This window comes from Puntigrus tetrazona, chromosome 15, assembly GCF_018831695.1.
Source record: "Puntigrus tetrazona isolate hp1 chromosome 15, ASM1883169v1, whole genome shotgun sequence".
NCBI classification, from domain to species: domain Eukaryota; kingdom Metazoa; phylum Chordata; class Actinopteri; order Cypriniformes; family Cyprinidae; genus Puntigrus; species Puntigrus tetrazona.
In genome coordinates this window covers 20,122,991-20,146,185 of record NC_056713.1, presented here as the reverse complement: position 1 = coordinate 20,146,185, position 23,195 = coordinate 20,122,991, and the positions used below count along the sequence as shown (strand labels likewise).

The 23,195-nt window shown below is 37.8% G+C and overlaps 2 protein-coding genes across 3 annotated transcripts; one reads left to right on the top strand and one right to left on the bottom strand.

The window, feature by feature from the left end:
- The first annotated feature begins 3 nt into the window (after window positions 1-3).
- Window positions 4-5,562, top strand: LOC122358940 (G protein-activated inward rectifier potassium channel 2-like). The gene is made up of 5 exons (XM_043258932.1): window positions 4-137; window positions 962-1,180; window positions 1,873-3,088; window positions 3,807-4,159; window positions 5,432-5,562. Exons 2-4 carry the CDS (start codon window positions 1,007-1,009, stop codon window positions 4,151-4,153), a joined length of 1,737 nt encoding a protein of 578 aa, XP_043114867.1. The 5' UTR covers window positions 4-137; window positions 962-1,006; the 3' UTR covers window positions 4,154-4,159; window positions 5,432-5,562.
- On the bottom strand, window positions 5,060-19,453 carry zbtb32 (zinc finger and BTB domain containing 32). 2 transcript variants are annotated; one of them, XM_043258933.1, is made up of 5 exons: window positions 19,276-19,453; window positions 14,851-15,835; window positions 11,467-11,567; window positions 6,536-6,709; window positions 5,060-5,664 (listed from the first exon to the last, which is right to left on the bottom strand). In XM_043258933.1, the coding sequence occupies exons 2-5, from the start codon at window positions 15,762-15,764 to the stop codon at window positions 5,435-5,437; spliced, it is 1,419 nt and encodes a 472-aa protein (XP_043114868.1). In that variant the 5' UTR covers window positions 15,765-15,835; window positions 19,276-19,453; the 3' UTR covers window positions 5,060-5,434. The 2 variants fall into 2 exon arrangements, with proteins under 2 accessions (XP_043114868.1, XP_043114869.1); XM_043258934.1 differs by lacking the exon at window positions 19,276-19,453 and adding an exon at window positions 18,740-18,948.
- Between the last annotated feature and the right edge of the window lie 3,742 nt (window positions 19,454-23,195).

Sequence of the window (23,195 nt, the reverse complement as noted above, 5' to 3'; positions counted from 1 at the left end):
TAGTCTGTTGAGACACCTGGATTACTGTAAGATGATTATGATTAACTTTGATGTCCAAAGTTGACACATTCAGGATGCTCTCAGTACTTGCTTGTAAAACCAGCTGCCCAGTGCTCTTGCTAAAATCAACTATATAGGTAAGGCAACGTTTTTTTAGTACTTGATGTTTTTTGGTGAACAAGTTAAAGTTCTACAAAAAAGGCTCTATTAAAATTTTGTCTTTGAACAGACAAGTTAAGCCTGCTCTGTGTCTGCGCCAAATTCGGTGTAAATAATGCAGCATAAAAGGCGTAATTATTCCTGCAGTTAAAATGATTGTTTAAGTGCATTTATGACACCACTGAGCAGCATTAAACAGCCTGTGTGAAGACACTTAAATGCCTCATATGCCGCGTACAAATTACACTGACTGTTTAATGCTGCTCAGAGGTGGCATTAATGCATTTACGCAGCAATTGTAATTGTACGCTTTGATAATAGGGCTGGAGTGATGCTGTGCAGGCACAATTTATTCTATTATAAGAAGAGTTATATTACGGCTGTGTAAAGACACCATTAGCTCTACTTCAGAAGGGCTTCTGTGCCACCTTTGTGGTGTAAAATTGGCAGAATTATATTTTTTGATGTAAGGTTTCGCCTTTTTGCCTTGACATTATCTAAAAATAAAATGCATCATAGAGTGCATTAATTAGTTCCTGACGAATTTGATGATAAACTATTGAACCAAGCAAGCAATCACGAGTTAAACCTTTGTAATGCCTTTGTCATCAGACTAAAGTTTACTGGAGGACTCAATCCTGCTGAGCCAGCGGATGAAGAAGCTTAGAGCACCCTGTCTGACTGTCTAATTTAAGCCCACCCTTACTTTGTTTATGCCCGGTTAATAATTTGTGAAAATATATTGATAAAAAAAAAAACCCACACATTTTGTAAATCAATTAAACAATGATCTCTTTGGCAGGTTTTGGATCCAGCTTTACCTCACTGGTTTAAGAATTTCTCAATCATGCTGAGTGGAGTTAAAAGTGCACCTGTTGAAGAAGGCAGAGGCATCTCAGGGCCAAAACAAGATGATGCCAGGACCAGACCAGCCACAAACAACAATCTAAAGCCCAAATCAAGCTGTGTTGTGTTGTGTAAGCCTGGTGATGTAGTGCACCATCAGATGTGTATTCCCACGGTGGGTGGATTTTATTGAAACAGCCTCATATCGAAACATTATTTTTTACTTGTGACATAATTTTTAGTTCTTCAGAAAAAAATGCTGTCATCATTTACCCTCATGTCGTTTCAAATCAGTATGGCTTGTCTTCTGTGAAAGAAGGAAGAACAATATAGTTTTAGAATTAGTATAGAATATAGACTTATTTTTAGAACATTTTTTACAGTTATCATAAATGATAAAAGCATTCAAAGCCAACCACTATTCGATTTGAAAACCATAAGCACTTTAAGTTTACGCTTATAATAAAAGAATATTGTTTTTGCTAATAGTTATCATTAAGTATGCTTCAGATTTTGCCACAGAATTTAAAAAAATAATAAAAAACTAATTGTGACTTATCTCACAATTCCGAACTTTCTTGTTCTTTTCAGTAGAATTCAGTCTTTTCTTCTCTGATTTGCGGCAGTGCGAGTAAATATGAGTTAATATCTCGCAATTCTGTGCATATTTTGTCAGTTCAAGCATGTAATATCCTTTGTGTCATTCAAACAAAAATAACAGGGTTTCTAAAGCTGGACTGAACTTTGAGACCTCTTTTAAACTCCAGTGCAATGAAAACAGCTGCTACAGTGGAATTTCCCTTAAATAGTTTTGCTAAAAAAAGCAAAAATAACAACCTTTATGTAATCATCTATGTTCTTTTCCAGATTTTTCCTCAAAGCGACAGTCAACTTGATTCAACATGCAGAAACTCCCTTCCTTTGCCAGACCTCATGCCGAACCAGACCTCTAAACCAAGTGTGTCCATTCGGCGGCACAAGAGCACCACAGATTTGCCCTACAGCCCTCAGCGTGGTTATGTGCACGGCCAGAGACCCAGTATCTGTGCCCCCACCGAAGCCGAGCTGGCGTTGATGAGGCGTTGTTCTTTACGTGAGCCGAACGTTCGTCCCTGTTGCCGCCATGCTCTTAGCGTTCCCAACATGACAAGCCCATGCACAAGTCCTCTGGGCAGCACCACATCCCGAAGCGCTCTCTGCACACCCGTACGGGACGCTGAATGTAACGTTAAAGCCCTCAACAAGCTAATAGAGAGCGAGAACGCGCAGACCCCTACTTTCCCTCCAGAGCTTCGCGAACAATACCGTTACGTCTCCAAAGATGGAAAGTGTAGGGTAGACTTGGCACATATGGCTGAGAGGGAGCGGTTCCTGGCCGATATCTTCACTTCTTTTGTGGACCTTCAGTACAGATGGTTTCTTTTCGTGTTTATGATGTGCTACTCTGTCACCTGGTTTATATTCGCAGGGCTTTATACGCTAAACGCGTTCTTGCGTGGAGATCTTGAAGTTCCCGGCGACGCTGATGCGTGCTACCCCAATATAGATGGATTTGTGTCGGCGTTGCTCTTCTCCGTTGAAACTCAGAGGACTATTGGTTATGGTGCTCGCACAGTGTCGTCACGATGCTACGAAGGTGTTTTTTTGGTCATGGCGCAGTGCATTGTGGGATCCATGATCGACGCCCTTATGGTGGGCTGCATGTTCGTGAAAATTTCACGCCCCAAGAAGCGTGCAGAGACGCTTCTTTTCAGCCGGACTTGTGTTGTGGCCAACCGCGATGACCGACTTTGCATTATGTTCCGTCTCGGCGACCTGCGAGAGAGCCACATGGTGGACGCCAAAGTGCGTGCTAAACTCATCAAGTCTCGGCAGACGTCCGAGGGGGAATTTCTCCCGCTGGAGCAGTCTGAGATCGACTTAGGTTATGAGAGCGGCTCTGACCGTCTCTTCCTGGTGGAGCCGCAGGTCATTCAACATACTATCGATTCCAGCAGTCCTTTCTGGGAGCTTGGGCCAGAGCAGCTACGGAAACATCAGTTTGAGATTATTGTCATCTTGGAGGGAATTGTTGAAGCAACAGGTGTGTCACAAAGTAGATTATAATACACTGAAATATATTATTAGGTTTCGTTACTACGTCTATATTTAAAAAAAAACTACATTGTGTGCATATTTACCATATTTACCTTCGAGTTGAAAACATTAATTAAATATTGTGTTCACAATCATAACCTTTACTTATTTTCTGTTGACCCAGTGACCCAAATGTCTTGTCATCACAGGCCAATATGGCAATTGACGAGCTATGAATAAATTTAAACATATATATAAATATCTTCAGAACTCATATTCATAGCAATTTATACACACACACACACACACACACATTTTAGGTTATGGTTCTCAACAGCCTACACATATTTAAAAAGTGGGAAAACGTATATAGAATAACAATAAATTTAAAATAATTCTAATTATATTTTCTTTACTTGGTTTTCATCATATATATATATATATATATATATATATATATATATATATATATATATATATATATATATATATATTTTTTTTTTTTTTTTTTTTTTTTTTTTTCAGTTACCAAATTTTAAACTAAAGTATTCAACAACACTACAGCAAGAAATGAATGAATGAATATATAAAAACTGGAATCAGTTTAAGACTAATGCGATTTGTTACATCGTAGCGCCATCATGTGGCCAAGGTTAAGGTTAGCTTGCCATTATTCTAAAGACACCTCCCTTTCTGAGATTAGTTTGACAACTTTGTTTCTGCAGGAATGATGTGCCAAGCAAAGACCTCGTACATCGAGACGGAGATCGAATGGGGAGCCCGTTTCGAGCCGTGCATGACACTGGAGAAAGGGGCGTTTCGAGTCGACCTGAGACGTTTCCACAGCACGTACCGGGTGCCTCTTCCGCCCTTCAGCGCCCAAGAGCAGCATCACCTACAGACCCAAGCGAGACTGGAACTCCAGGAAACCGTGAAAGACCGTGTTACCTGGAAACTGGGTGGGGACGACCAAGAAGACGACAAGGCGAAGCCACCAGGAGCACGTACATTCACTATTCACAATATCCAGGAGGAGCGAGTGTCAGAAGTCAACGAATCCGAATATCTTTAAGTTGTTGTGAGTGCTAGAAAAGACGCCCCCTTTTCTCGGCGGTTCGGGTTCCGGAAGTGTTGTTCCCATTCATTTTTTTAATTAGGCTTTTACCAAAAATCTAAAAAAAATTGTAATCAGTTAACTGAACCATTTATTTTTTTGAAAGTGAGCGACGGCTCCTGAAAGGTGTTTTCCCTTCCTCCCTCGCATTTCGTGTTTCTGTGGTAACGGTTTTTTTTTTTGGAATAAGCGTTTAGAATCGGAACGATACATTTTAAAACCTTTTGGATAAACTAAACTAAATGAAACCGTTAGCTATGTAAGATACACACAGCACTATAAAAAAATTGTTTTCAGGAGCGGGCGTGACAAGTTGTAGACGATATGTTATCTGCGATTGACTCAGAATATCGAAAATTATAAATTATTAATAATCATAGTCTGAAGCAAGTCAGAGTAGGCTGTGCCTGGCATTTGGTAATGGCGCGGAGGAGACGCATATGTGCTGTCTAATACACAAGCAATAAATAATGTCTATATTGTTAATGTATTATTGCTCACGTGTTGCTATTGTGTTGCAAAATGGTTGGTTCTTGATGCAGTGAACTAAAGGTAAGCATCAAAGCAATCTGAATGCATCATTCAACCCCAGTGTCCTCATAATTCTCGCAAATCACTTTTGCAACGACACGACCGGTTTTGGCTGAGGGTATGAAAACTTATTTGACTCTCATGGCAGCCTCTGCTGGCAGGTGCCGGAACTACACCATTAAGCATCTTTTCATCCACGTAGCTTTTAATCATAAAAGCTTCTCTCATTGCGAAGACATATCTGTACACTTCCTGCCTTAATAGCTAAAACAATTAATTTATCCATTTACGCAAAATATGCTGTCACACACGAAAGACACTGACAAAGTCTTCCTATTTTGACCATAATGCTTTTATTAAAAGATTGTATACAGTGTGTAAATAGATCACATAGTGAGTGCTTAGATAAATGGTACAGGTTTGACCAGCTCAATAAATAAACAAACATATATTTTTTTATGCTATTGTGATGATATTTCACAGAGAAAGTTGTAAGCGTCGGTAAATTGCAGCCTGCTTCGTCTTAATTGGTGAGTGAACACAACTATACGTCTTCAAAGAAAACAAAAAATCAACTGGCATGGATGTGTATGCGTATTAAATATATTATCATATTTGTATAATGGCTTCAAAATAGATTAATGAACGTATTTAAAATATCAAGTCTGTGTTAAATGTTCCATATCTACATGTTTTATCGCGCAGGGCTCAGGTGTGGCAGTTGTACAGGTACGTGCTGCTCAGGCTCCAGTCTGGAGGGAAGTCCTGCGTGGGGTGATTCTTCAGGTGTTTCTGCATGGCTGCCAGGCTGCTACAGAACTCCAGACACAGGGTGCACTGGTAAGGAGTGGCTCCGCCGTGAGTACGCAGATGTTTGATCATAGCCGAATAGTCACGTGAACGCTGACCGCACAGCCGACACTCGAACGGTTTTTCACCTGAGAGAGAGAGAGAGACGAGGGGAGAGAACTGAGCTGAAGGTTTCGACGTGATTTGCCAGAAACCTGAACAAAATTTATAATGTGCTGTTACTGTAAAAATGTGCTTAAGCTTAAAAAAAATTGAGATTAACAACTAAAACTAGTTAAAGTACTGTCTATCTCTCTCTGTGTTTGTGTATAAAATATAATAAATAAATTACATAAAAATATAAATATAAATAAAATTTAATTGGCAATTAACTAGTTACCATGGCTAAAACTGGAATGATATATATTTTTAGAAATAATAAAATACATTTTTATGATTAAATTACATATTAAATGCTACATAAAGCTACATAAAAAATATAAGAGTAAAAACATAATTCAGAGAAGGCTGCAGCATAGGTACAATAATCAGTACAGTTGATATTTGATAGCTGATATAATTCGTGGAGGTGAATATATAATTATTTTTCCGTTTGTTTCTGTAAACAAAATATACAATGTATTTTTGCCAAAGCAACATTTCTCTTTTTTTTATCAACTACTTAATGTGCTAAAATTGTAAATCCGAAATAAAATGTAATAAAAACTATGTAAACATTTAAAAATAAAACGAGAAGGTCAAATGAAAACCGGAAAGAAATTCTTAATATGCCAAAAAAAACCAAACTACAATAGTATCTCAGTGATAATAAAATATCACAGATCTAATCTTGATACAGTGAAACGCAATGTTCATTTTCTCAGAAAGTGAACTCTTATCTAAATGAGCGGTGTCTGATCCTACTCCTATAGCGCCACTATTCAGCAGAGCACAGCTCCGGTCCTAATTAAACGAACATGAACCAGGTCTTCATGATCCTAGAAGCTTTCGAGCGTGTACCTGTGTGGACCCGGTGGTGTGTGTCCAGCTGGTGTTTAAGGCTGAACCTTTTTGTACACTGCTTGCACTGGTAGGGCTTCTCTCCTCCGACTCCCCTCTTGAGCGAGCGCAGAGATCGCCTGTCCCGTCCGCCTCGGCCACAGTACTTGCACCTCAGCGCCATTTCCCCAGAACCTGCCAACGGATGATGAGAGAACACTAATTAAAAAAAAAAAAACTGGTTGACTATAAATAGGCATATTCTCTGTTATCGCTAGATCTTTCTAACGCAGTTACATTTCAGAATAAAGCCACACACAAATATAGTTCATAGAGGCGCGTCATCTAGACGAAAACTGAAGACCCAAAGAGGTCACTGTAACCCTTTGCTGGGAACGTTCTTGAAGACCCTGGTGACATGGACGGATTTTATGACCAGCGAGTACCATTTATGGTCCCACCTAATCAAAAGCCATTACAAGTGGAGGAACCGTATGGCCGAGCAGAGAACGATGAAAAAAGGAAGCTTTAGTTCATCATCAAAAGGAAAAATTGACAACTCCAGTGAAAACGCCCATTCCCCGTTGTCCTCTCACATCAAAATTCGCCAACATATTTGTTGTTCTGGAAGGTTTCTACTTAAAACGGTGCTCGATCTTTACACATCTCTCTCCTGATTCAGACAAATACTTTTCAAATACGTTTCAGGAGATAGTTAATGGTGTTCACACAAACAGCCTTTCGCTTTACAAAATGTAGCCGTCTGCATTACTCGTGGAACATTTGGATGTTTTTATCAGCTGTTTGGACTCTCATTCTAACGGCACCCGTTCACTGCAGAGGATCCAGTGGCGAACAAAGTGCTGTGATGCGATACATTTCTGCGTATGAAGCGACACAAAGGCCCGAGGTTGAACTATCGGCGAACTGTTCTTTTAAATACGCTTGCTTGAAGACTTGTGAATTCACAGATTATTTTTTAGCCCAGTTCCATTTAGCACCTACCTAAATTTTAAAGCCAAAGATGCACACCCAAGTCGTTTATATCTGTTGTAACAATAAGCTTGCAGATAACCTTAAAAGGAATCTCTTGCGATGCACCTGCGACATAAATAGTGACCGTTCAACTAAACTCCGAACACGTTGTGTTCGCTGAGCCTCAGGCCGAAATGTAGCTGCGCTTCACAAGAAAGCAGGGATATTTTTGGCATGACGCTGGTCAGCTCTTTGGCCCCTCATATGTGTTTAAATTTGTCTTCGTGTTGTCTAATGCACTGCTGGTTACAATTGTTCCATTCGCTAAAACACCAGTTAACCAAGTGTGAAAGTGAAAGGAGACCGATAGCGTTATCTAATTATTAATCTAGAAAAACTCTTTACAATACGGTTCCATTTGTTAAAATAAGCTGCATTTGTCAGCATGAACTAACATGTACTTCTAATCCAATTGTTATGCTAAAAGTTACTTTACTAATATATTATTAAATAAAATCTGCATCGATTTACATGTAATAGGCTGTAAAGCGAATGCAACTAACATTAACAAAGATGAATTAATACGGTAACTAATGCATTGCTCATCGTTATTGTGGGACCGAAATAATTTCGCAAAACAAACCATAAAAGTAAGATTCATTTATTACATTTATTTTTCTTTTTTCATATTTTTGCCTTCGCTTTAGTCACAGCAGCTTTTAAGCTGGAGGCAGGGAAATTTGACTTTTCCTGTTCAGTTCATTTTCATTTGTACCACTTTCAAACGACTTGAGAAAGAGACCGCATCTTTATCACTGAATACATATCTAAACATGTGGTCATTTTCAGCCAGTGTAGATGTGCGCACAGCGTTCGGCAGACACTGATTAAATGGTTTGCAGCTGGTAAGAAAAATGTTGCACAATTCTCTTACGGGAAAAAACGAACGCCGAAATGATAAAGAATGACATGGCCTTAAGTATTTATTATTCACGTCATAAATTCTTTGTTTAAAACAATTAACATTGCAACGTTTCTAATAACTTCCTCCTTTAAATGCAACAGTTTTTAAACGTGGACCCAATTATGCAAGATTCCATTTGTTACACAGTTCAAAATGTGCATTGTTATAAACTGGATAAATGACGATTAAGGGACAAAATATTTATTAAAATGATGCGCTTAAGATTTTTTGGGGGAGAAATGGCTGCTTTATTAATCAGAAAGATCTAAATTCTCGCAGTGAATAAATACCCTGTTCTGTGAAAATTATAAAGCAACCGACAGTTTATTTTCTATTAATTGTTAAAATGATTTATGGTCAAATATAAAGTGACATCTGAGCTTTGGTAGTGCGCAGCCGAGGGGCCCAATTTTAGATAAACACATCCTGTGGCAACTCTCTCTTGGTGTGCGGCCTAGTTTATAGCTCTCCCTGTCCACACACACACACACTTATACATACACACCACATCCTCTCCTGTACTGCACAAATTGTGAAAAAAAAAAGCATGGTTAACACTTTCTGTCTTTATATTCGCAAAGACCTCGCTTGTGACAATTATATGGACACTTGAAAGGTTGTGTAAGCTTATACTTCTGAGCTTACTGAAACGCAAGCAAACGCAAAAGTCATGTGTGAAATAAAAGCAAACATACCTGCCCAACTCTGACATTGTATTCACACATATATAAACACCCACACATTCCCACATACCCCACACTCTCTTTCACGCGCACACACACACACACACACACACACACACACACACACTAACTCAGGATGCAACACAGTGACATACAACTGCTGCAGAAACCTGCGCCTTTACAGCACGAGTTTGCCGTTCGAAAATGTGCCGTTGAACATTTTTTAAATGTTTTAAGTATTTTGATCTATTTTCTATGCATCCAAAATCTATAAAAAGTGGAAACTTTGTAGCTGGTAACCTAAAACGACTTTAAAAATGACTTTAGTTGGCAAAACCTATATGAACTAATGCTTTCAGCTTGAATGAGTCATATGCCACACCGCTTTCAGATTGCCGCAAACATTTTAGTTGAAGGGAATACGCATTTTATATATAGATTGCAATACACATGTTGCTGACATGCTGTTAATGCTATTATACAACACTTCTATTTTGTGAAATCATAGACATGCAATTTTAGGACCTTATGATAATTATGAAAAATGGTTGTAGGCCTGTTACATCACTTAATCGCCAATGGATCTTCTGCAGTGAATGGGTGCCGTCAGAATGAAAATCCAAACAGCTTATAAAAACGTCATTATAATTCACAAGAAATCCTCATCATAGTCTAATCTACATCACTAAACAGTGCTTGTTCTGTGCATATTTCTGTCCTGATTTGTCAAAATAGTATTACAGATAAAGAACTTTTTTAATTTTAGCAAAGTTGAAAATGTTAAACGGTGAATTTGTTTTTCACAAATGAGCATCTTTTTGCTTCGCAGATGATGAAATGGATTAGTGAGGATTACTTGTGGAATAATAGTGATGTTTTTATCATCACTGTCATTCTGACGGCACCCATTTACCTCAGAGGATCTATTACTGAGCGAGTGCTGTAATGCTAGATTTCTCAATTTGTTGTAATGAATCGAACCCATCCACATCTTGGGTGGCCTGAGGGAGAATAAATTGTCAGCTAATTTTTATTTTTGGGTGATTCATGCCTTTGATTGCAAAAAAAGCTGCAGGGTATAAATTACATAGACTCCTAAAGATAACATCTCATAAAAATGTGTTACTATCATTCTCACCCCAAAATGCTCAGCCGCTCATACGCTCGCACACATAAAAAGCGCTCTAACCCCAATTTGGATGAAAAAAGAGCAAGTCAACACTTCTCTTTTGGTACTGTATACAAACCACCGTGAAGCACAGAGCTGATCGACCGCAGGACTGTGCTGATGCACCACGATTCAGAAGCCACAGTTTTCTCTCGCGCACAGCTTTACACCCCAGTTTAGCAGGCAAGGGGTCATTAGCTTTTGCCTTTGTGCCCTTTAGAACATTATGCAAACTAGAACAAAGCCGAACCACCATTGGGACTACGCAGTAACTCCTAAAAAGCATTTGGACACTTAATGAACTTTCAGTACTTGAATGCTTCTGCATTAGTTGCCAAGCGGCATCCGCGCTGCAGGAGTGTTTCTCAGAACTAACTTCACTTTCGTTAACTGGTGTCAACTTGACTTTTTTTTATATGAGGTATGAAGTCATTTCCTCTAGGTTCACACAGATGCCCCAGAACAATATCTACAGGTATAGTTCTCTGCATTAATGTTTGACAGTCAGAAAACATCTCAATATTTTGTAGATGTACATTTCTGAATATTTGAAGAGCACACATGTGGTGCCTTCTTGTAAATAAACGCAGCAGAATCGAATACGTTATCAAGCGGCAATGACGTTTGCATTTAAGTAATTCATTATGCTGGGCGCAAGCATTAATTATGAAATATCCAAAGCAACTTTAAATTGCATTGAAAGTATAGATTATAGTCTATAATCTATACTTTCATTGATTAACAAAAAAATCTATATGAAATAATATTTATTTTAACTCTATAAATTAATAAACCTGGATTTGTAACAGACTGTTCCTTTTTTCTAAGTCACTCTGGATCACAGGTCTGCTAAATGCATAAATTAGCATGAATTTAGCTTTTTTTCCACTGTCTGCTATCCTTTCTTTTACCACTGCCAGCGGAAGAGAGGCAACGGCCACCATCTTTCAGCTCTTTGAGAGATACACAACATTTACATCCTGTTGCATGCATCCATTCCTCTGATCTGCGTAAAAAGTAGGTGCATCCCAGACCAAATTTGCAACACTGCCGTGCATTTTTGTGTTTCTGCAAGCGTCTGTGAGATTATCTATATGCCATTTTGATTCTGGGCAGATAAGATCGTCAAGGTTTATTTTTGTGTGTTTATACAACATATTACCTGAGGTTGATGACCCAGTCGTTGGCCTCCAGGGGTTTTCCAGGGACGGTTTACCACAGTGTCTGCAGCATATCTCCCTCTCCTCTTGAACCTTTGGCTTCCTGTGGAAAATGTCGTCATGTTAGCACCAATTCAAAGATGTCCATATTTTCCACGCGTAACTAGCATAGACGATCGCGATCACATTCAAGACTTTATTCATCATCAACAAATATCTCCAAACTGAGTCACTGCGTTTTCCACCGGTGTTTTTTTTTTAAACCACTTGTTGATCTGGTCAGCTAACACCTGCTAGTTCAGTTGCACTTCTAAAGCTGCATTTCTACATGTTCTAGTGTGTTGGCTAGACCACAGCTAATTCGGACCAGCAGGTAAAGGTCAGTGAGAAACCCACACGCTCTCAGGTGTTACTGATGATAACCTCTGTTAGACTCTGTTAGTGTGTTATCACATTTGTGTCATTATTTAGGAGACAGGGCACTACTGTTTCAGTTTTAAAACACACTTCACATAAATATACAATCTTGCAAACCTTTCAGCCTAAATAATATAAACTAGTAGATCACACTCTTAAAAATGAACGTGCTTCAAAAGGTTCTTCAAGTGATGCCAGAGAAGAACCCTTTTTGGTTTTGCAAAGAACCGTTCAGTCGAAAGGTTCTTTAAAGAAATATCTCTTAACCTTTTCATAACCTGAATCATCGCCTCAAAGAACTTTTTGTGAAACAGAAGGGTTCTTCAGATGTCAAAGGTTCTTTATGGAACCATTTTTAGACAAAAAGTTTCTTCTATGGCATCATGAGGCATAATGACTTTTTATGACTTTCCCCACACACTTTTTAATCGATTGTATTGTGAAGCAAAAGCAGTCTACAAATGTTTATAGCAATGCCTTAAAATGCATCCCAGGATGCACTTGATGGTTCAGTGTTAAAAAATACTGAGAAACGAGTAGGTGTGAAGTATGTGTACTAAATATACGAACAAACATCGATATACAGCACAGCGTAGCCCAGCGAAGGCAACAAAGCAGCGTTCTAACTTGTCGGATGTTTTATCAAGTGTTTAAGAAAATCAATTTAAACTTACATCACCTCCTTCTGTCTACGACCAAAAACTAGGAACAAAGGTTTTGCGTTCAGGTAGCAGGAAACAATGCAAGCAAACAATGGTTTCCTCTGCCAGAGTCAAGCAGCCTGCAGCACATCTACAGTGTCAAGGACAGCTCATGCGATTCAAATATTTAGTATCAATAATAATATGCTCTAATAAACGTATTACGTTAGTCTAACAGGCTCTCATGAATGTCACATTTTTTGGGATGTTTAATCGTGAAATGTGATCTAATTGAGTCTAAAGTGTTGTGTGGGCGGTTTGTACCGTTTCCCTGTGCGTGCATTGGTGAAGAAGACTGCGTCTGCTCTCGGATGTTTCGTTTCAGCATTGATTGAGCAAAAAAAAAGCATAAAGATACTGTTTGTGTGTGCGGCAAATCAGGGAGTGGAACAGACTTTGGCTAAAAAAGGAGACTGAAATAGAACATCCTACTCTGAGGGTGTAGATGACTGACTTTCATGTTTACTGTTTGTAATGTCGGGGACAAATGGGGGGCTCCCCTCAGTTTCGGCCTTGATAGTAAATGTTGTGTTCCAATATACTCCACCAACATATCCAGTATTTAGTGCACATGGTGCTTCTATGATTTTATACTGCCTCAAACACTGAAATTAACATCTTAATATAAATAAACATCTCAATTATTTAATTGAGAGATTGCAGATCTTTATGAGCGTAAGCACATCCATAAGTCATTGAATTTTTAATTATATTATATTATATTTATATTATTCATACCCCAAAATGTTTCATTACAATGATAATATGATTGCCTTTATTGCATAATTACTGTTATTCCACTGCAGTGGAACCACAGACAGTTATTAGTTCCCCTCATTTTAATGGAGTCTATAGAAAGATAATTGTTGTAGGTGGAAAAGGGGCTGGTTGGGGAAAATGTGTCCGTTGGAAACCATAGAAAGAAACCTAAGCTACATTCAAGCATATATGTTACCCTTTAAATGTTTGACACGCATGACTGAATTTGTTTCTCAATTTAAAAATGACATTATAAAATAGTTTTGTAGGTTATGCATATGATTTTGCATATGAACCGTTTGTGCAACTATTTTTGATTTTTTTTTTTTATTATGGATATGTTGTAGCAGATACTGAAGGTAAAGCAGTCAACAAGTGTGAAGATTTTCAAGTTTTACTAAATTTAAAAATGAAAAGAAAAAGTGCGATACTTGCTTGGCACTACAGTGTATTACACAAAGACTATTTTACGGAAGTAAAATATTTTAGTAAACATGATTTTTTTATTCTGAACTTACAAAGACTACGTGGCCAAAATCAAATAATTTAAATAAGCTTTTTAAATCTAATATATGAAACACTTAAAAATGACTCACTACTTTGCATAGTAGAAAACCATTCCTTTGTTTGCACTTTTACATATAAAAAATCTTAAATATTTTGTGAGCGGTGATATCAACTTATGCAAAAAGGTCAGATTTTGTGGTGCTTGCTCTTGGTTATGATTGTAAATGCGTTGTTGCATTCGTTACAAAACAAGTTTACCAGGCTAATGGTGTTCCTATGAAATTAGCTGACTACATTGTGGCTTCCTGTCGAAAAAAAAATAATTTAAGAAAAAAAAACAAAAACAAGATTTCTGTCTTATAACCTTAGACTTCTTTCTAAAAAGGTGAACAAGTGGCTCTTAAAAACTCCACGTTTAAAAATATTTATATTTTTTGTTTAAATGAAATACCGTATGTTCAACATTTATGTATACAGAGGGCCCAAAACTATTTGAATAAGAGAATTAACTTCCTTTTTTGTCACCTTCATGTAGTTGCAAACCTCAAATACTTTCTTTATTCTGCAGAAGATGTTAAAGAATGTTCTCCAAATAGTTTTGGCTATGAATGATTTCCATTGTATTGACATAAAAAGCAAAGCAAGATTTGTCAAAACATCCTTTATGATGTTCCACCGAAATAATGATATATATAATCCATATATGAGGTCAATGATTTATAAATAGTGCTGTCGATTAATAAAATAAATGTTTTTGTTTGCATAATATACGTGTGCGTTGTGTATATTTATTTTTACGTATATATAAATGTGTCAATATTAACATAATTTATATTATAAACCAATATATTTAACATATAAGCATAACATGTTTTTCTAAAATGTATACTTTTTTAACTGTGCTTGTGCTGTCTGTCATTAAAATCGTTCCCACATGGTTTGATAACTTATTTAGTCCAATAACATTCATACACTGTAAGTGTCATCTGTGTTGTTTCTTACCTCTCTTGATCATCTGACATGGACTCCGTTAAAGCTGCACCGATAGAGCCGTTCTTTCCCTTCAGACCAGGAATGAAGGGACTGTCTTGGGTCAGCGGAGGAGAGTGTATGAGAGGGTGATAAGGGTGAATCAACCCTGTGTAACCCATAAGGGAGGAGGTGACCTGTGGCTGGAGCGAGTGGTGGAGGATGGGGTACATGGGCGTGGGGTAGGGATACGCTCGAAGGGAGTGTAAGGTCATAATTTCTCTACAGTTTAACACCATGCTCCTAGACGGGTTGACCGGCGGCCAGCAGAGGCGAGGGCTCGGAGACGGAGAGCCGGAGGAGATGATGGTCTCTCTGGAGAACACGGGAGGGCGGGGAGACACGGGAGAACAGCTCTTCTTATGTGCATCGTGGACTGACCTCTTGGTGGAAGAACGTTCGTCTTCTAAAGAGCAATCAATGTGGTCTTCATCCGAACTGTGGCTAGTTTTAGACAACTGAATGTCCTTGTGTTCTTTGTCAGCTTGGAGGGAATGTGTGTCTGTTTTAGTCGGGGATTCTGGATCTCTAAGTCGTGCTTGACATTGCTCTACCAAAGACTCCACTTCCAGGTACTCTGCGCCCCTCAGCAGCTCCTCGAGATCATCTTTGGGCACCTCCAGCGATTCGCTGTACACATAGTCTAGGATTTGTTTAAAGGTGTGGGGAGAGACTTTGTCTATAACGCAGCAGTACCCCGAACCTGGACCGTGCTGGTTCGTTAGCTGACGCTTGAGACGCTTGCTCGCCAGCGCTAGTATCAGAGCGTGGGCTTTAAATGAAAGGCCCTCCACTGTGAGAAGCGTGTCACAAAGTGTTCCGGCCTGGCGGAGAAGCTCCGTCTGATGTAGAAACGGCACGTGGTGAGGGTTATGAATGCGGATCATCTTCAGAGTGAAGGGTGTGGCTGAAGTGAGATGATCGGGTTTGATGTCGAGATGAGAAATCTCATGTCAGCCTTTAGATGGGGGAAAAACAGAGGTTGAGTGCATCATGGGACAATGAGGAACAAAAGTCAACTTGAAAGACAGGACGGAGAGAGAAAAACTATTGTAAAATCTTAAATGAATCTCGCAGGAAATTACAGAATATACAAATAGTTGGATCACATATTTTTTGCGCAAGATGCTTAATTATAAAAAATGATTAAAAACACTAATACATATCACATACATATATTACATATCCCAAACAAAACATTCCAAATAACAATGAAAAAAACGAATCAATACATTACCGTCCATTTATAATTTAAGTACAACTAATAAGCATAAATTGAATTTTTAAATGTAGACAATAATGCTCATCTCTCTGAATAATTGTTTATCTCGTTTTTTTTATTTATTGACTTTTCAGGTCGATCAGATTGGATATCTAAAAATAGATCATCAGTCAAAAAAAACGTTATCATCAGTAAGCCAAAAGATTTATAGGCCTGTAATTTTCCCGAAAATATGCTGGGATTTCTAGGCACCTAACAGTCGTGATATAAGTACTCGACTTTTTACATGCACCCGAGGACTGATAAACCTTTCACTGCTCAGCTGTTTTAAAACTAAAAAGAGATCTCTTTGCTTTCAGGAAGATAGACCGAAAGAAAGACTGAAACATAGATAAGCTCGAAGACGTAAATACATAAAGCAATATAGGTTAAGCCATTTGACTTAATTTCAGAGATTGCGAAAGACATATTCAGAGGAATTGAGCAGGGTTTTTTCCTAAACTCATCAGCTACACAACACCTCTAACCTACTTTCATACATCAGACAGACAATCTAATTCACAAAATGAAACTCTAAGCAATGTTTAATCATTTCTATCTCACAATACATTCAACCATGAACTGGAATTGTATTGTCTGCGTATGGCTCAACGCGGAGGCGGACATGTCTGGTCATGTCAGGCGGCAAAAGGCCTTTCGCATTTTGCATCACCTTTGAAATTTTGTTGTGGAGCTTTTGCGATGAAGCCACAGACCTCTTCAGAATGTGAAACTCTGACTAATGCCGGTACGCTGAGACTCGTAAGAGTTCAAGTTTGTTTGATCAACAACAACAGTATCAAAGCCATACAGTAGGTCGGTTTAGATATGCATCTACTGTAGTAGCAGTGTGATGTGGTGTCTGGTGGAGCTTTTGATTACAGTACATCTCAGCTGCGTTCTAATTCCTCACAGGGGGGGAAGGTTTTGATAGTCGATCTGGACATGCCTACAAAAAATTCTCGAAAATAACAAACGCGACCATCCTGGAATAGGAAATCGGTGTCTTTGGGCAGTGACGGGAGGAAAAAGGTTTCGGTCAGAGGTGTCTCGGTTGGCGCATGTTTTGCCGTCGATCTGACGAATGCGCAAAACAAGAAAGTCGAAGAGTATCGATTGCCTGCAAAAACTTATGCTGATACGATCACTCCCCCTCATGCAACGGTGACGGATTGTACTGAGATGACGGGGCTCTATGTTCTAATTACTAGAATTGATGCTAAACTGGTTAAAAGTGAGACACACGCACACACACACAAGCAGCAAAGCATGAAAAAAACAACTGAAACAACGTTAATATTGCGAGGCTTTATACCAAACAGGTGTGTGCAGATGCTTTCATTACTGCCCAAATTAACTGTTGAGAGTTTACACACTTATTATGTAGTTCACATTTTCTGGCTAACTTTTGTGATCTGGAACTAAGTAAGGTAATAGAACAGTTTACCCCAAAAATAAATTGCTGTCGTCATTTACTCGCGCTCCTGACATTCCGCATCTGTATGTCTTACTTTTTTCACAAAAGAAGATCGCTAAAGAACGCCGGTGTCCAAACACAATGAACTACATTGGCTTTCATCGTGCGGATGTACAATGTACAAGACATTTTGTTTAGAACGATCATGAGGGTGTAAGTGTATGACTACATTATTATTATTTATTTATTTATTTTTTAAAATGAACTGTTAACTGACAACAAAATAGACGACGTCTCCTTAATTTGCACCTTTGTTTGTAGCATTAGCTTGTGTGTGTGTGTGTGCACCTTAAAAAAAAGACAGATGAGTCATGTATTATTACTCTAATATTAAAAGTCTAGTGTGCCACAAATATAAGTGAGTCATAGGCTATTATTGCGCTTAATCTAGCACTGTGCTTGACATCGAAGATTATGATATATTATCCTTGGACATGCCAAAAATGAATATAGTATTTTCAAAGCTACCAACGTAAATGCATTTCTTGCTTTTGTTATTGCTTTGCAGAAATCACTGGAAGTTTTGAATCAAAGATAAAAAAATGTTGTCAAAAATGATCTAGCTATGCGCTGTATGTAAAGCATGTTGCGTTGTTTATGCTAAAGAAATAATTTATCTAAAATAGCTGTATATATATATATATATATATATATATATATATATATATATATATATATATATATATATATATATAATGTATATTAATTAATAATTTCATGCATTTGCTGTTTCTATAGCTATCATAATCACATATCATAGCCGTTCCAGCAACAAAAAACAGATGCTCTGTTGATGTTCTTTTTATGACTACGGTAAAATTAGCAACGGTAAATGAAATTTAGCAAATTGAAACACCAAGAAATTACTAAAAGCATTGCATTTTTCTTTTCCTTTTCGTTTTAAAGTACGCCGAACAAAGAGTGTCGCAGTGAGCAGTACCTCAGCAGTTACTATTATTTCTCCGCTCATTTCTTTTAAAGCCCTGGTGGAAATGAATTCTCATTTGAGCGTGATGATAAGCAGAACGATAATGAATAAGAAGAATGAAACCGAGGAACATGTGATGCAATTTTGACGCAAATGACTGCAAATTCTGCAATAGTGCAATGAGCAATTGACTTACCTGTGAAACTCTGAATCTGAGACGCAGCTCACACTCTGTCCCATAACTAAACCGAACCCTTAGTTTCATAGTACGAAACTGTAGTACGTCAGATGTCAAAACATCTAGGCCTATCCAACAAAAGGCATTACCCTCAACAAAAATCAATCCCATTAGTGACGAAGGGACCTATAGACTACATAACAGGCGCACAAATGCAAGTGACAACTTTAGAAATCTGTAATGTGCAACGGTCAGGCCCACATAAAGAGAGACGGTGCGAGAAAGAGGCCCATGAGTAACAGGGGAAAACCTGTCTGCAGTGACACATCCTCTCCGGGCCTGCAGTCAGAAGAGACCTCAACACACACAATCAGACACTTGCACGGATGCTTTTGTAATCAAAAGATGTTTTTCCAGATATAGAAAGCACGGCACTTGTTGATGGGGGAGGGGGAAGAGGTAGAGAGGCAGCAGACGAGATGAGAAATGGCAAGATGACACTACAAGGTGGAAAAGAAGAAGAGCCTGGCTGACAGAAACTTTCAATGACCTACCTATGCGATCAAGGTAGAGGCTGCGTCCTGCCGCGAGCAAGTCAACAGAGACACATTAAAAAGCATCGCGGCCTCAACCAGAGGTGTCATCGCCCAGTGGAAGTCTACATGTGGGTGAGATCTAGCAAGGCCACCTCTAAACTCCAACCTGCCCCTCCCCTTTACACCTCAGACCTCTGTGATTGGTCTTGTTTTTGCTTTTTTGCTTCCTTTCACCATTTTTTTTTTCTAGAAATCAAATGCATCTGTGCTGTCGACTTATTTGTCCATTGCCTCTTTTCCTCATAGCAGCAGAAATTCGAACCGGCAAATCAGAAGTTGTTTGATTACGATATTTCCAAGAAAACAAATTTTGTTTGAATCATTTTGACATAAAAAGAATAACAGGGCGCTGTCTTGTTTGATTATTTTTTTTAAATTCCTAAATTGCGAGTTTATTATTTTATCAGATAAATAAAGACATTTATGATAGGGATATGAAATTGTATTGCAACTAATATTCAGCTACGTTGATTTTATTTATTTATTCAAAGTAAACAATGGATTGCTGGGGTATGTTTAACAGAAAAATACTAATTAAGCCTTTGTACTAAAATGTTGCATTTAATTCGATATGTTGTCTGAATGTGAAATGTATAAGTGTTTTCCTTATATCAATTTTTTTTTCAATTTAATATACACAAGTACACATTCCCATCTAATTCTTAATTAATAATGGGAGCAAGGTAAACAATTAATTATATGCTTTGCAGTTTTTGAACAGATTAATGAGCTTCTCTGTACAAAAAACTAAACAAAACAAACATTATTTCTTCCTACTATTTGCTAATAACCTACCTAATAATAAATGTGTTTTTTGTGCCAGTTTCTTATGCAACTGCCCACGCTTGTTCCCATAACCGCAAAATATCATGTTATGGAAAACAGCCAGTTTAACAAGAAAGAAAGGGTAACGTGAATAGAACTCTCACTCTGGCCACAAGCGAAACTCTGAAAATAATAATAATAATAGTAAAAAAGATTGGTCTCTCTGAACAATCATCAAATCCCACATGCATCTCTCTTCTCTGTACCCGAAATTAATGGCATTGGTTAATTAGCACCTCAACCCACCATTTTCTTCCATGAAGAAAATGAAAGCGAAGATGTGCAAATTGTTATTTAAAACCATCTTATCAGTCATTGCAGTGGAGGCTGGAGATCTTTATCAAATTATAATGTGCAATTTACACTATCATGGAAACTATCAGAAACCTATCATGAAAAGTGGTGTTTCCTTTAAACGAGCTAATTCTATAAATAAATGTAAAAAACAAACACACAATAAACAAAAAGTTTACCTGCATGTCATATGACCATAAACAGCAACAGAGAACCCTTAAAATGGAAATGTGATACTTCATTACTAAAATATTTATTTTAAAAGCTTAGGGGTAATTCATATAAACATACTAGGTGAAAGAGAAACAGATGAGAAAAAGTTGGTGAATTTGTGCATTTTATTGTTTGTGAAAGGTACTACACGTTAAAATAACTAGCTGAATTCAAATAAAAAATAATGCTTTTATCGGTAGTTGATGCAATGTTGAAACACTTCTTTTTGTAATTCCAGTGGTCAAATGCAGTGTTGATTTGGATTTCAGGAGAATCAAAGTTACAAATTAACGAGTCCTATTGCTATTGTGTTATAGCAATATATGTATATATATTTATCGGTCATGTGACATTGGCCGTCATGTGTGAGAAGTTCAAGCTCGCCATTTTTAATCAACACTACCCTTGAATGAAACTTGGGAGTAACAATAGATATGCTCTTAATAGATGCCTTGCATTTCATTGTCTTTATCGATGGTTAGTTCAGAACATCGCTGACAAGTTATGTCTACTAAGTGACATTCCACTTTCTTTGGATGGAAGCTCCCTCAGGAATGTTAAATAAATAGTAATGGATCGGCATGTCATGCAAGTAAGTAAATAATATCAGAACTGTTATTTGCTTGAACTATGCCTTTAGCAGCTTTACTGGAGGGCATTCAGTAACTAATGAGATTTAATAATCGTCATTATTTTATAAGAAGCCTATAATGATAACAACACAAAAGAAATGACTTTTTCTTTCCAGCCCATGAGCAATTAGTGTGAATTAATAAACGGCCATTTAGTCCCCTCTCCTCCCACTGACTCTACACCAGTGAGATCGCCCGAGTACTGGTTGTTCACCATTGCATTAATGCAGATGAGGTATTAAAAGCTCTTGAAGTAGATATGCTTTTTGGATTTGCTGTATGCTTTTTTTGCAAACATTAATTTCTCCCAGTAGCATAATTAATAACGAACATACAAAAATAGACATTCCATTTTGATTGTACGTCTGGTTTCTCTCAGGTTCTGAAAAACAGTTGCTCGATGAAACCACATCTGAGAGGAGCAGCTTTTTTAAGTCGACAATAGGCGTAGCACTTATAACAAACAATGTATACTTTGTGAATGTGTTCAACTTTTGTTTTGTAAGTTACATTTACAAATTTTATGTGCACGGTGCCAACCGATTGGCGTGTATTTGTTGGGTTGCTTTGCTGTTTAACAGTTGCAGCTCTAAAGCTCCAGTAATTTCCAGACTCTCCCCCCCCCCATCTTTTGAAAGAAATGTCAAGTTTTGCATACTGTACGCAACGGTTCTCACAGCCACATGAACATGTTGATGCACAGTGAAACTGTACTACAACGACTGAAACCCTTCAGGGAGCCCGAATTGTCTTGAAGATACCTTCTGGTTCTCTCCTCCTCTGATGTGTTTTTTTGAAAGAAGGGTATCCCCACCACTAAGGTTACACATTTAAGTTGTGTTCGCATTGGGGGTCTACCTATGTCTCTATGAGCATTATACAGTATATGTTCATGACTCTGTGTGGGGTTATTTACAGTGAGCTATTCAAAGATGGATTAGTTGAAAATTTGTCATCCTTTGCTAGTACGCTGTAAAAAAATTACTGTGATTTTAACGGTAAAATACTGAAAATGAACGTTAAAAGTCACAACAGCACTTCCTCAGCTGCAAGAAACTAGGGAGTAGGGAGTCAGATGCCATTTTTGTTTGAGAATTCTTTTGTTGTCTGTGTTTGTAATTACAATTGTAAAGTTCGGAGAGTGGATTTTCTTTTATTATATTTTTTTTTTGGTAGGCAGAGGTCTGAAAACAAGAACATTTTGTTTGTTATTTTGGCCTTGTCACCACCTGAACATAAATTCCCAATAAACATTGTTGTTGAAAATCTTTGTGCATGCTAGTCCAATCATGTTGTGCCAAAATTCGAAATTTGAGCATGATAAATTTGTGATCACACCATCCGAGGAACAATTTGAACATTGTCATAAAGATGATTTGTTGTTGATGGCTGATTTTTATATGGCCATACATAATATAGCCATGCTATTTATTAATGTTGATGTACTCTGTTACTAGGTTTCCTAAAGCCATTCCATTGCATTTATTAAAGACCCCAACAACTGTAAAATTGTTGTAATTGTGAAGTTCTATACCACATTTGTGAACAAGTTTATTCAGTTTGATCAAGGATGTTCTGTAAGTTAATGAAAGAGCTCAACATCAAACATTGTATATTTAGTGCTTACCATCCAGACACCATGATGAAACTTAAAGGTTCAACTTAAAGGTTTCATCAGAATCTCAAGACCATGATCAGAACTTATTGTCTCCAACATTAGAAAGAAAGGGATGAAGATATCCCTCTTCTGTTGTTTGTAGAACAACATGCAAGAGTCACTTGGATTCAATCCAGCTGAAAGTGAAGTGGCTCATGGCCAGGTATGGTGACCCATACTTGGGTATGGGTCTGACACTCTATCCATTAGACATGATTGCCTGAGTTAGTCTTTCTTTTCTTTGTTCTTCATGGCTA

What these genes read in the sequence shown, in the direction of transcription:
- LOC122358940 (XM_043258932.1), top strand. Translation starts at nt 1,007, where the DNA reads ATGCTGAGTGGAGTTAAAAGTGCACCTGTTGAAGAAGGCAGAGGCATC. An exon ending in ATCAGATGTGTATTCCCACG is followed by an intron (nt 1,181 to 1,872) that starts GTGGGTGGATTT and finishes GTTCTTTTCCAG; the next exon opens with ATTTTTCCTCAAAGCGACAG. An exon ending in GGGAATTGTTGAAGCAACAG is followed by an intron (nt 3,089 to 3,806) that starts GTGTGTCACAAA and finishes TTGTTTCTGCAG; the next exon opens with GAATGATGTGCCAAGCAAAG.
- zbtb32 (XM_043258933.1), bottom strand. Translation starts at nt 15,764, where the DNA reads ATGATCCGCATTCATAACCCTCACCACGTGCCGTTTCTACATCAGACG. An exon ending in ATGTCAGATGATCAAGAGAG is followed by an intron (nt 11,568 to 14,850) that starts GTAAGAAACAAC and finishes CATTTTCCACAG; the next exon opens with GAAGCCAAAGGTTCAAGAGG. An exon ending in ACACCACCGGGTCCACACAG is followed by an intron (nt 5,665 to 6,535) that starts GTACACGCTCGA and finishes TCTCTCTCTCAG; the next exon opens with GTGAAAAACCGTTCGAGTGT.